The sequence below is a fragment of the Bufo gargarizans genome, chromosome 3, assembly GCF_014858855.1.
Source record: "Bufo gargarizans isolate SCDJY-AF-19 chromosome 3, ASM1485885v1, whole genome shotgun sequence".
NCBI classification, from domain to species: Eukaryota; Metazoa; Chordata; class Amphibia; order Anura; family Bufonidae; genus Bufo; species Bufo gargarizans.
This window is the reverse complement of record NC_058082.1, coordinates 238827529-238841364: the sequence shown is the minus strand read 5'-3', so window position 1 is coordinate 238841364 and position 13836 is coordinate 238827529. Positions and strand designations below refer to the sequence as shown.

General features: G+C 39.5%; 1 protein-coding gene across 7 annotated transcripts in view; it reads left to right on the top strand.

Annotated features, from left to right (window-relative positions):
- Nucleotides 1–13836, top strand: part of DMD (dystrophin) — a 3186583-nt gene that overhangs the window by 2550128 nt on the left and 622619 nt on the right. For 6 of the 7 annotated variants that reach the window (XM_044284724.1, XM_044284721.1, XM_044284723.1 and 3 more), the window contains one exon: nucleotides 5072–5244. In XM_044284724.1, the coding sequence (XP_044140659.1) occupies nucleotides 5072–5244 (173 nt within the window). Of the gene's footprint in view, nucleotides 1–3757; nucleotides 3859–5071; nucleotides 5245–13836 lie in introns of those variants that run through there. The other variant, XM_044284725.1, reaches the window with a different exon arrangement.

Below are 13836 nucleotides of genomic sequence, written 5' to 3'. Positions count from 1 at the left end.
AAGTTGTACTTTCTAATGCCACCATTAATTATGTCTTACAATCTAGTGGAACGCGGTAAACAAATTACAAAAGGGGAGGAATTGGAAAAAAAAAAATTCCTTCACTATTTTAGGGGTTTTGTTCCCACGGCGATTTGTTTGATGCAAAACTGACCCATGACCTTCATTCTCTGGGTCAGTATGATTACAACTATACCCTAAATGTATGTGGGGGATCATTGTGGGGTCTCATTTTTTTTTTTGCGGGACAATCTGTAGTTTATATTGATACCAATATGAAGTGTGTGTGACTTTTTGATCACATTTTATTAAAAAAATTTAGGTAAGAGAAGCAATAAAAACATGGCAAATTGGCAATTTTTACCCTTTTGTCCGTTACATTATTACGTTTTCGGTCGCTGTTATACCCATGATGTTTATATTTATTGTTATTTAGGTATTCATTTTTTTATTATACGGAAAGGGGGGTGATTTAAACTTTAATTTTTTAATTTTTTTAATATATTTTTATATATTTTTTAATTCTGTGTAATGATTTCGAAGCTCATATATTTTGTACAATCAGGGATTTTTAAATTGAGTTTATGACTATCAATTAATTGTTCATTTGTTATGTTGGCTTGCCATCTGGTGGCCAAAATAAGATTTGCAGCATGAATACTATAAGCCTCGTCAGCGAGGCTCATTGTATTCAGAGCAACTACCAACAGCCCCATTGGCCACAGGGGGAGCAATTCTAGGTTTTTGCGCATTTAGATGCTGTGATCTCACTTGATCATGTCATCTAAAGCCTTCAATTACCATGATCAGCATTATTACAGGGTAGGGCACCATGTTTACACATCGCTCTAGCGCTGTATATGTATGACGCTGGTAGTGAAGGGGTTAAACAGTCTTTATACTAGGTGCCTTTTACCTTATTGACTTGGACTCCACTTTTTTCTCTGTGAATTCAGCAGGACGTACTTGGGGGGAGATTTATCAAGACCGGCGCTCTCTGTTAGAACTCTTCTGAGTAGAAAGTTTTGGGTGACAATGTAGCCACCACTGCAATGCAAGACTTTTTGGGGCACAGATGCGAATGATGGGTAAAAAGTTAGACAAACTTAAAATCTGGCATATTTATTGCAATCTATAAAAGTTATGTGTTTCAGGGCTCCAAGTTACAAGAATGCCTTGAGGCCTTGGAGCCCTGAAATGTGCTGCATTTATAGATTGCAATAAATATAACACATTTTAATATTGTATGGCTGTTTTGATCCATCACTCGAATCAGCGAACCAAAAAATCCTGCATTACAGTGGTGGCTACATTGTCACCCAAAAATTCTACTTTGCATTTCACCTAGATAAGCTTGGCAACCAGACCCAGGGTACCAAGATATGGTGGTGATCATTTCATTTTCCAAGTATACATTAGTGTTGTACCTAATTCAGCATAAGCACAGAAGATGCACCTCTCTACACCTTACTAGCCATACTTTATGTTTACCTATTCACCCTATGGACGCCTTTCTGTTTCCTCTTCCTGTGCTATACTGTACTGTGCAGGTTACAATGAAATATCAGGACTATCAAGGCACGTTTATTTTTTTGGACCGTATGCGGACCAATCCATTTCAATGGTTTAGCAAAAAAAAAAAAAGGAAGTTACTCGATATGCATTCCGTTTCTGTATTTCCGTATTTCCGTTCCGATTTTTTTTTTTAACATGTCCTATTATTTTCCACATTATGGACAAGGATAGGGGCCAACTGTTCCGTTCCACAAAATTCAGAATGCACACGGACGTCATCTGTATTTTTGCGAATCCATTTTTTTGTGGATTGCAAAATACATACGGTCGTGTGCATGAGCCCTGACTTTTGCTCAGCCTGATACTTCATTGACGTCACCATGTCTTACTCTGTCTGGGAGCTTCTAAAATGTTACTTTGTCTCAGTATTTTGTATGTCCATCTGTCACCGCCATGCACCCAGTTCTGCATTGGGTCCAGTCATGTTACTATTTCTTCATGTTTTTTATGTTCATTCTTTGACTGCCATGTATCTAGTTCTGTATGGGACCCAGGCATGTTTCTATGTTGTCTGCATGTACTGGTCTGTCTGTGTGCGCTATGCTCCCTATATCCATATCTGTATCGGGTCCTGGATATGCCTGTATGTCTCTGAGTTTGTCCTGTCTGTCAGTAGGCGCCATCCAGTTCTACATGAATTCCTGACGATGTTTCTCGTCTGTGCTCCTGTTACAGCCTGAACAATGCCGTAAGTTGTAGGTTTATTTGGGTTCCTGTTTGTTTGCCTGTGTTCCTGGTTTTATGTCTTGCATGGACCGCTGGTGTTATGCTCCAGCATCTGTTTCATTGTAGGCTTCTACCAAGTATACCAGGACCATCCCAAGAGGTAGCGGTCCAGTTGCTCCCCTGCGGCAAAGATCAGATCCCTGTAAAGGGGTTAAAGAGTGAAAACCAAGGGAGCACAGGAATTAGTTTATTTATTTTTTTAACTGGTCACTTGGCCCAGTGGTTCTACATCTGCCGCTGTTTCCTTCCTGTTTGTCCAGGATTATTACAGTTGTTTGGGTCTAGTCATTTGTTTAATAAAACATTTCTTTGGCCTACTCTGAATACTTTTGTTTTCTGTATGCTTATGATATGTTCAGGGGGTTTTCCGACCCTGGAACTTGCCAGTCACCTATTGTGTATGGTAAATCCTGTCTAATCTATACACAGAGGTGATATCATTATAGGCAGGTTTAGAATGACTGATAAGTAGATAAGTGCATTGGTGTGATCTGTACAGACCAAGAAGTGGCACCTATTATTAGGCTTTGACTGACATGGCTGTTCCTGCAGACAAGTGGAGAATCGACCAAACACAAACTGCAGCATTCAGCAGTTTGTCTCTGGCCGGGTCTCTGCTTGTCTGCCCGAATACGTATAGGAATGCGTATAGATCTCCACCGGATCCAGTTATACCTATCGCCGGTTCCGGAGAATTACAGCAGCCTACTCTCTACCAGAACCACCTGCTGAAATTAAAACCAGAGGTGTGAAAGTAGCCTTAGTGGCCAGTTTAAAAAATACTGGATTTTATGTTTTTTGCTTAAATGTAGATATTGACATGGAAAATTAAAAAGCCAATATTATTTAAAAATATGCTAAACATAAAAATAGGTCATTTTCTGATGACGCATGCCTTTCAAAGGATAAAGCAGTATGATGCAATGGAACTTAATTTTGCAGTATGTTTTAAAGTGTTTCTAAAGTCAAACTGTGCTACTTTTTGTCTGACCAATTAAAGCCATAAAAAGAAAAAGTTACAACTGAAGCATATAAACAGAAAGATTCATACACATACAAAGAATCCATTCAGCATGTAGGTCGAGAGGAATGCCAGTAAGCCTGTGAAAGAATTTTCTTTTGGCATCAACTGGCGCACTCAAATAAGCGAGAAAAACTAAAAACTGTGCCTCTTATTATTGTGTCATGTTGTATACTGTATGTTAACTCATCCAGTGCAGTTTGGATTTGAGTATTTCAGAATGCTGATAGCTTTTTAGACTTGTCTCCCTTGATGTTACTACCGCAACAGTTAAAAACTAAGTTTGCCGTTCCATGTCCTCTATTATGTCATTGCCCCATCCTACACTTGGAGATGTGATCAGAATTTTGCCACAAAACAAAGTATCTATTTGTCTCTTGTATGAGATTCTGTTTTAAGAATGTTTTTGAGAACATTATGTAACAAGGATTGGGACTTCACTGCCATCAGTTCAGAATTGTCTTGCAACTGCCTCAGAGTTCAACTGATGTTACAGTCTTCAAAGCATGTTGCATAGGAGGAAATATAATGTGAAGGTTAGCATTTTTGAACATTCAGATGTGCTTTTCTTGACTAACACATTGAGTGAGTAATTTTATAATAACTTGGCTTCTTTTTCTGCAACTATTTTGGCTTTGCATGATTTTTTATTTATGTTATATTAATATTTTGGGGGAAGGCAATAGATAATGGCAAGACTCTTCTAAACTAAATTATTTAGTCGTTAATCTAGAACTGGTAACCTATTTTCAATTTTTTAATTGTTCAGCTCAGCATAACATTGGGACAGACACAATGCATCTGATCACGTCAGTACAAATACTGCAATGCTCTAACAGAAGCAGCCTAAGCATCATACCATTAGATAATGTAATAAATCCATGATGATGTTGTAATTCTAAATATATATACATATATATATATATATATATATATATATATATATATATATTTATTATGATTGTATTAAAAGATGAGTTTATTTTTCGTACATTATTTTTACTGGTATTGAATACAAATATGTTTGACTGAAATAATGTGTCCCTTTTATTAAAAAATCATATTGTTGAATTCTAGTTGCTTATGTCCTAGTTTCATACAAGATGAACAATATATTAGGGATTCTATTATTGATGTTTCACATCACGTGTATGTGTCACTATTATTATTTATTCATTGTTATTATTTCTTTTAATTGTTCAACCAATCTGAAATACTCAGAAAAGACTATTCCAGACTTATGTAAACTGTAAACTCTTCAATGGATTCTTAAGGGTATATTAGACAGGCATATTTTCTGCCCGTTAATCGTTAACGAGCGTTCCTATGAACACTTATAAGTAATCATCTGGCTGTCTAATACTGCCTCCGATTGCTTGATTTTCATTGCGCAATTCAAAGCTTTCAGCTCGCTGAAAGATCTGGATTTGCCAGCAGCAGATTGTGCTATATAATCACGATCTGCCACCGGCACACCGCGGGGAACGAGCAATGGCATAGCAATCGCTCCTCCCCTGCTGCGGAGGTCATCGCTGCATGTAATAGCAGTAGTGTCCTCTGCTAGATATCTGGCGACTTCCAGGAGGGACGCGTACCTCCCGACAATCGCTTGCAGCATCTGGGTGTGATACACGAACATCATACCCTTTTTGGGTATATGGCATGAAAGCTTCTTGTATTTGTGCTACTACTTAGTATCTGTTTCTGCATAAAACAGTTTTTATACAACATTTCATTCTTTCATACTAGGAATTGCAAGCAGACATCGATGGCCACACAGAAGTATTCCATTCTTTGGATGAAAATGGACAGAAAATCCTTAAATCTTTGGAAGGGTCTGAAGATGGCTCTCTCTTGTGCAGGAGACTTGATAATATGAATATCCGGTGGAATGAGCTCAGGAAAAAGTCCCTTAACATCAGGTATTGGGCAAGAGTAATATTTATAAAAATATACTAATTAATTTCCATCTCATGATGAAGTCTTATGAAAGAACAGCAAATGACCAGATGACTATTATATTATCTAATTTTGTTCAAGCCAAAGTACTTTTGCTTCCTTACAGTTATTATACGTGTCTAATATAAAAGGTTTTAGAGTGTCTCACACATAGCTTTCAGGAGGATGATTTCCCTGCTGTTTTCTTGCTGCATTTCTAAAAACATTTGTTAATGGTTTGCTATGTAGACAGATCTTACAAAGTGGTTTCTATGTGGTGTTTTTAATTCATTTATTTATTACATTAAGTTTCTTGTGAAAAGAAGAAATTATTTGACCCTTTCTGCATGATATAGTGGACTTACTTGAGTGTGCAGTGGCATATCTAAAGATGGTGCACATGTAGCAGTCATCTAAGTAGGTCTAAAGACCCATCTGCTACATACTAAGAACACATCAACTTTCAAAAAAACAAATAGGTGACTTGTTACAGATGTTGCATTTTGGCCCTGGACCATCAAGTTAAGAATTATAAGTATCATATGAAGTAAGACATTGTTTGTGGGGTTTTCCAATATTCTAATATGTACGAACTATCCTCAGGATAATTCATCAGTATCAGATCATCGGGGGCTGAGTCACGGCACCTCCACCGATCAGCTGTTGGTGAGCGTTGAAGACTTTTTCCTAGGCCAGTGACTTCATGTTCATTGGTCATATCGCCTATGTGCAGTTCAGTCCTATTGCAGTGAATGGGCCTGAGCTGCAACATCACGCACAGCTGCTTGGCAAGCTGCAAGAAGGCTGTGGTGCTCACTTAACTGCCTCCGGACCACCTAACGCAGGATCGCGGTCCGGAGGCAGCTGTCCCAGGCAGAGTGACGCATCTATGCGTCATTTCGCGAGACGCGAGACTTCCTGTGAATGCGCACACACAGGCGCGGCGTTCACAGGAATGGAAGGTAAGAGAGTGGATCTACAGCCTGCCAGCGGCGATCGTTCGCTGGCAGGCTGTAGATGCGATTTTTTTAACCCCTAACAGGTATATTAGACGCTGTTTTGATAACAGCGTCTAATATACCTGCTACCTGGTCCTCTGGCGGTCCCTTTTGCTTGGATCGACCACCAGAGGACACAGGCAGCTCAGTAAAGTAGCACCAAGCACCACACTACACTACACCCCCCCTGTCACTTATTAACCCCTTATTAACCCCTGATCACCCCATATAGACTCGCTGATCACCCCCCTGTCATTGATAACCTGCCTGTTAGGCTCCATTCAGACGTCCGTATGTGTTTTACGGATCCATGGATCGGATCTGCAAAACACATACGGACGTCTGAATGGAGCCTTACAGGGGGGTGATCAATGACAGGGGGGTGATCACCCCATGTACACTCCCTGATCACCCCCTGTCATTTATCACCCCCCTGTCATTGATCACCCCTCTGTAAGGCTCCATTCAGACGTCCGTATGTGTTTTACGGATCCAGGATCCATGGATCGGATCCACAAAACACATACGGAAGTCTGAATGGAGCCTTACAGGGGGGTGATCAATGACAGGGGGGTGATAACCCCATATACACTCCCTGATCACCTCCTGTAAGGCTCCATTCAGACGTCTGTATGTGTTTTGCAGATCTGATCCATGGATCCGTGGATCCGTAAAACACATACGGACGTCTGAATGGAGCCTTACAGGGGGGTGATCATCCCATATAGGATCCCTGATCACCCCCCTGTAAGGCTCCATCCAGACGTCCGTATGTGTTTTACGGATCCATGGATCGGATCCACAAAACACATACGGATGTCTGAATGGAGCCTTACAGGGGGGTGATCAGGGAGTCTATATGGGATGATCACCCCCTTGTAAGGCTCCATTCAGAAGTCCGTATGTGTTTTACTGATCCACGGATCCATGGATCGGATCCGCAAAACACATACGGACGTCTGAATGGAGCCTTACAGGAGGGTGATCAATGACAGGGATGTGATCACCCCATATAGACTCCCTGATCACCCCCCTATCATTGATCACCCCCCCTGTCATTGATCACCCCCCTGTAAGGCTCCATTCAGACGTCCGTATGTGTTTTGCGGATCCGATCCATGGATCCGTGGATCCGCAAAACACATACGGACCTCTGAATGGAGCCTTACAGGGGGGTGATCAATGACAGGGGGGTGATCAGGGAGTCTATATGGGGTGATCACCCCCCTGTCATTGATCACCCCCCTGTAAGGCTCCATTCAGACGTCCGTATGTGTTTTGCAGATCCGTGGATCCGCAAAACACGGACACCGCAGATCCGCAAAACACATATGGACATCTGAATGGAGCCTTACAGGGGGGTGATCAATGACAGGGGGGTGATCACCCCATATAGACTCCTGATCACCCCCCCTGTCATTGATCACCCCCCTGTAAGGCTCCATTTAGACATTTTTTTTTAGCACAAGTTAGCGGAATATGTTTTTTTTTTTGTTTTTTTTTTTTTTTTTTATTTCTTTTTTTTCTTACAAAGTCTCATATTCCACTAACTTGTGTCAAAAAATAAAATCTCACATGAACTCACCATACCCCTCACGGAATCCAAATGCGTAAATATTTTTAGACATTTATATTCCAGACTTCTTCTCTCGATTTAGGGCCCCTAAAAAGCGTGAGAAGAAGTTTGGAATCCAAATGTCTAAAAATCCCCTCTTAAAAGGAATTTGGGCACCTTTGCGCATGTAGGCTGCAAAAAAGTGTCACACATCTGGTATCGCCGTACTCATGAGAAGTAGGGCAATGTGTTTTGGGGTGTCTTTTTACATATACCCATGCTGGGTGAGATAAATATCTTGGTCAAATGCCAACTTTGTATAAAAAAAATGGGAAAAGTTGTCTTTTGCCGAGATATTTCTCTCACCCAGCATGGGTATATGTAAAATGACACCCCAAAACACATTGCCCAACTTCTCCTGAGTACGGCAATACCACATGTGTGACACTTTTTTGCAGCCTAGGTGGGCAAAGTGGCACACATTCCAAAGAGCACCTTTAGGATTTCACAGGGCATTTTTTACACATTTTAATTTCAAACTACTTCTCACGCATTAGGGCCCCTAAAATTCCAGGGCAGTATAGCTACCCCACAAGTGACCCCATTTTGGAAAGAAGACACCCCAAGGTATTCCGTAAGGGGCATGGCGAGTTCCTAGAATTATTTATTTTTTGTCACAAGTTAGCGGAATATGATGATTTTTTTCTTTTCTTTTTTTCTTACAAAGTCTCATATTCCAATAACTTTTGACAAAAAATAAAAAATTCGAGGAACTCATCATGCCCCTCACAGAATACCTTGGGGTGTCTTCTTTCCAAAATGGAGGACACATGATTTTCATGCAGGACAATGCTCCATCACACGCGTCCAAGTACTCCACAGCGTGGCTGGCAAGAAAGGGTATAAAAGAAGAAAATCTAATGACATGGCCTCCTTGTTCACCTGATCTGAACCCCATTGAGAACCTGTGGTCCATCATCAAATGTGAGATTTACAAGGAGGGAAAACAGTACACCTCTCTGAACAGTGTCTGGGAGGCTGTGGTTGCTGCTGCACGCAATGTTGATGGTGAACAGATCAAAACACTGACAGAATCCATGGATGGCAGGCTTTTGAGTGTCCTTGCAAAGAAAGGTGGCTATATTGGTCACTGATTTGTTTTTGTTTTGTTTTTGAATGTCAGAAATGTATATTTGTGAATGTTGAGATGTTATATTGGTTTCACTGGTAAAAATAAATAATTGAAATGGGTATATATTTGTTTTTTGTTAAGTTGCCTAATAATTATGTACAGTAATAGTCACCTGCACACACAGATATCCCCCTAAAATAGCTAAAACTAAAAACAAACTAAAAACTACTTCCAAAAATATTCAGCTTTGATATTAATGAGTTTTTTGGGCTCATTGAGAACATGGTTGTTGTTCAATAATAAAATGAATCCTCAAAAATACAACTTGCCTAATAATTCTGCACTCCCTGTATATACATCTGGGTGGTACACAGTGAACTCTGCAAGGATGTTTCTGAGGTGGGAGTCAGTGACAACTGGGCTCCCCATAGAGAAAGCAGGAATGTTTTTTATTTATTCATTTATTTTTTACTGTCCCTGTCTTCTACATTGCTATATATACACATCAGGGAGTGCCTAGGGAATTGCATGAGCTGCTGGGTCTTAGCAACTCTGCAGTGAGGTTGAACAGCCTTGTACAATATCTCTGGGAGATGCATTCCCTCTGCAATTGGGGCTAATATGTTACAGGAGAAATCTCCAATACAATATGTTATTTTTAGAGCCCTGCAAAAGTGTTGTAGATATAAGAAATAAAAAAATTACAAAAATAAAATAGAAAAAACTAAAAGAAAATGCAACCACCAGCCACACATACCTGTCTCCATTGATATTCCTCTATATCAAAACAATTGTTGTGGAAAGGAATATAATTTAAAAATGGTGTTAGTTGCATTTTGTGCTTTGAAAAAAAATTAAAAAAGGGAGACTATTTTTATTTTATTTTTTTCCATTTTCCTGGGTATAAAAAAATAAAAAACAAAAACATGTTAAAATAAAAATAACAAAAATAAAGAGCTGTGTATCAAAAAAATTATTTATGCAACCAAATTTTAAAGAAGTTATGACTCTCTTACACATGTACAAAAAATGTGACTTGTCAGGAAGGGAGGTAAATGATCTCAAACTGGCTAAAAAAGCGCATATGCGAACATCAAGAGCAACATGCTCTAATAGAGAAGTTGGACATAGCATGATTTTTTTTTTCTGTTGGATTTCATATGAATCCAAGAAAAAAATTAACCCTGTATGTCTACAGATGACAGCATCTGGCAGTAGGACTGGGAGTTGAGCTTGACTCCATCCTCAACCCGAAAAGGCCCCACAAGCTCATCTTTGATGATACCAGCCCAAACCAGTACTCCACCTCCATCTTGCTGGCGTCTGAGTCTGACTGGAGCTCTCTGCCCTTTACCAATCCAGCCACGGGCCCATCCATCTGGCCCATCAAGACTCACTCTCATTTCATCAGTCCATAAAACCTTAGAAAAATCAGTCTTGAGATATTTCTTGGCCCAGTCTTGATGTTTCAGCTTGTGTGTCTTGTTCAGTGGTGGTCGTCTTTCAGCCTTTCTTACCTTGGCCATGTCTCTGAGTATTGCACACCTTGTGCTTTTGGGCACTCCAGTGATGTTGCAGCTCTGAAATATGGCCTAACTGGTGGCAAGTGGCATCTTGGCAGCTGCACGCTTGACTTTTCTCAGTTCATGGGCAGTTATTTTGCGCCTTGGTTTTTCCACACGCTTCTTGCGACCCTGTTGACTATTTTGAATAAAACGCTTGATTGTTCGATGATCACGCTTCAGAAGCTTTGCAATTTTAAGAGTGCTGCATCCCTCTGCAAGATATCTCACTATTTCTGACTTTTCTGAGCCTGTCAAGTCCTTCTTTTGACCCATTTTGCCAAAGGAAAGGAAGTTGCCTAATAATTATGCACACCTGATATAGGGTGTTGATGTCATTAGACCACACCCCTTCTCATTACAGAGATGCACATCACCTAATATGCTTAATTGGTAGTAGGCTTTGGAGCCTATACAGCTTGGAGTAAGACAACATGCATAAAGAGGATGATGTGGTCAAAATACTCATTTGCCTAATAATTCTGCACTCCCTGTAGTCAACGAGGAGTCCGGAAGTGGTTGAGTATCATTTTTGGTAAAAATGTTTGCTTAATCTGTCAATAGATACAATCAATTTAAATGTTAATCAATTAATTCTACAGTACATGAGTCATCACTAATAAGATCAGTTTTTTTAAAGAGCTCATCATGACCTTTTTTGATCATTTAGTAACATAGTAACATAGTAGTAACATAGGGCCGAAAAAAGACATTTGTCCATCCAGTTCGGCCTGTCATCCTGCAAGTTGATTCAGAGGAAGGCAAAAAAAAAAAAGTGAGGTAGAAGCCAATTTTCCTCACTTTAGGGGAATAAAAAATTCCTTCCCGACTCCAAACAGGCAATCAGAATAACTCCCTGGATCAACGACCCCTCTCTAGAGCTATATCGTGTAATATTATTACACTCCAGAAATACATTCCCTCTTGAATTCCTTTATTGAACTCACCATCACCACCTCCTCAGGCAGAGAGTTCCATAGTCTCACTGCTCTTACCGTAAAGAATCCTCTTCTATATTTGTGTACAAACCTTCTTTCCTCCAGACGCAGAGGATGTCCCCTCGTCACAGTCACGGTCCTGGGGATAAACAGATGATGGGATAGATCTCTGTACTGACCCCTGATATATTTATACATAGTAATCAGATCTCCCCTCAGTCTTCTTTTTTCTAAAGTGAATAACCCTAATGTTGATAATCTTTCAGGGTACTGTAGTCCCCCCCATTCCAGTTATTACTTTAGATGCCCTCCTCTGGACCCTCTCCAGCTCTGCTATGTCTGCCTTGTTCACTGGAGCCCAGAACTGTACACAGTACTCCATGTGTGGTCTGACTAGCGATTTGCAAAGTGGTAGGACTATGTTCTCATCACGGGCATCTATGCCCCTTTTGATGCAAACCATTTTCTTATTGGCCTTGGCAGCAGCTGCCTGATACTGTTTTTTGCAGCTTAGTTTGCTGTTTATTAAAATTCCTAGATCCTTTTCCATGTCAGTGTTACCAAGTGATTTACCATTTAATAAGTACGGGTGACTTGCATTATTCCTTCCCATGTGCATAACTTTACATTTGTCAGTGTTAAACCTCATCTGCCACTTATCTGCCCAAGCCTCCAATCTATCCAGATGCATCTGTAGCACTATACTGTCCTCTTAAGTGTTAATTACTTTACACAGTTTAGTGTCATCTGCAAAAATTGATATTTTACTATGCAAGCCTTCTACAAGATCATTAATAAATATATTGAAGAGAATAGGGCCCAATACTGACCCCTGAGGTACTCCACTAGTGACAGTGACCCAATCTGAGTGTGTACCATTAATAACCACCCTCTGTTTTCTATCATTGAGCCAGTTACTTACCCACTTACATATGTTTTCTCCCAGTCCGAGCATTCTCATTTTATATACTAACCTTTTATGTGGTACAGTGTCAAATGCTTTGGAGAAGTCCAGATACACGACATCCATTGATTCGCCGCTGTCAAGTCTAGAACTTACCTCCTCATAGAAACTGATTAAATTAGTTTGACATGACCGATCCCTCATGAAGCCATGCTGCTATGGCGTTATTTGCTTATTTCCGTTAAGATGCTCTAACATAACATCTCTCAGAAAACCTTCAAACAGTTTACCCACAACAGATGTTAAACTTACCGGCCTATAAATTCTAGTCTCTGTTTTTGGACCCTTTTTGAATATTGGCACCACATTTGCCCTGCGCCAATCCTGTGGTATAGAATCAGTATAGAATCTGCAAATATCAGAAATAAGGGTCTGGCTATGACATTACTTAATTCCCTTAGGATACGGTGGTGTATGCCATCAGGTTCTTGCGATTTGTCTATTTTAATCTTTTTAAGTCGCTGTTGCACTTCTTCTTGGGTCAGACAGGACACTTTTAATGGGGAATTTATTTCAACATTCAGCATGTCATCTGACAGTTTATTTTCCTCAGTGAATACATTGGAGAAAAAAATATTTAACAGCTTTGCTTTCTCCTCGTCGCTCTCTGCGACTCCCCCCTCATTACTCTTTAAAGGGCCGACACCTTCAGATTTATACTTTTTAACATTTATATAATTGAAGAGTATTTTAGGGTTAGTTTTACTCTCTTTGGCAATTAATCTCTCGGTCTCTAGTTTGGCCACTTTTATTTGTTTTTTATATGTTCTATTTTTTTCCTGTGCTCCAGTGCTACCTTCCTGTTTCAGTGTTTTATATGCTTTTTTTTGTCATTTATTGCTTTCTTTACAGTTCTATTTATCCACATTGGTTTCTTTTTGTTCCTTAACCTTTTATTCCCATACGGTATGTACCTCTCACAATGAGATTTTAGGATGCTTTTAAAGATATCCCATTTTGTGGCTGTATTTTTATTTGTGAGGACTTTATCCCATTTAGTTAGGCCTATGGCCTCTCTTAGTTGGCTAAATTTAGCTTTTTTGAAGTTTGGTATTTTTGTTCCTCCCTGTAGAAACGCTCTTTTAAATGATAATTGGAAGGTTATTACTTTATGGTCACTATTTCACAGGTGTCCCCCGATTTAGGTGATAATATATAAAAAAAATATAAAAAAATCTGACATGGTCGTAAATCAATCAGGTTAGATCCATTGGCGAGCAAATGATACTGCAAAGTACATGTGTGAACTTAATCTTATATCTATAATTAACTCCTTCTGCTATATATATATATATATATATATAAACATCACATTAATATTTTCTATTTTCCAGTGTCATTAGTGACTAATTTGGTCATATTTTGTAATTTTATAATATTCTGAGCCACTGAACTATGTCTGCTAATTGCTATAAAATACAGCTCAT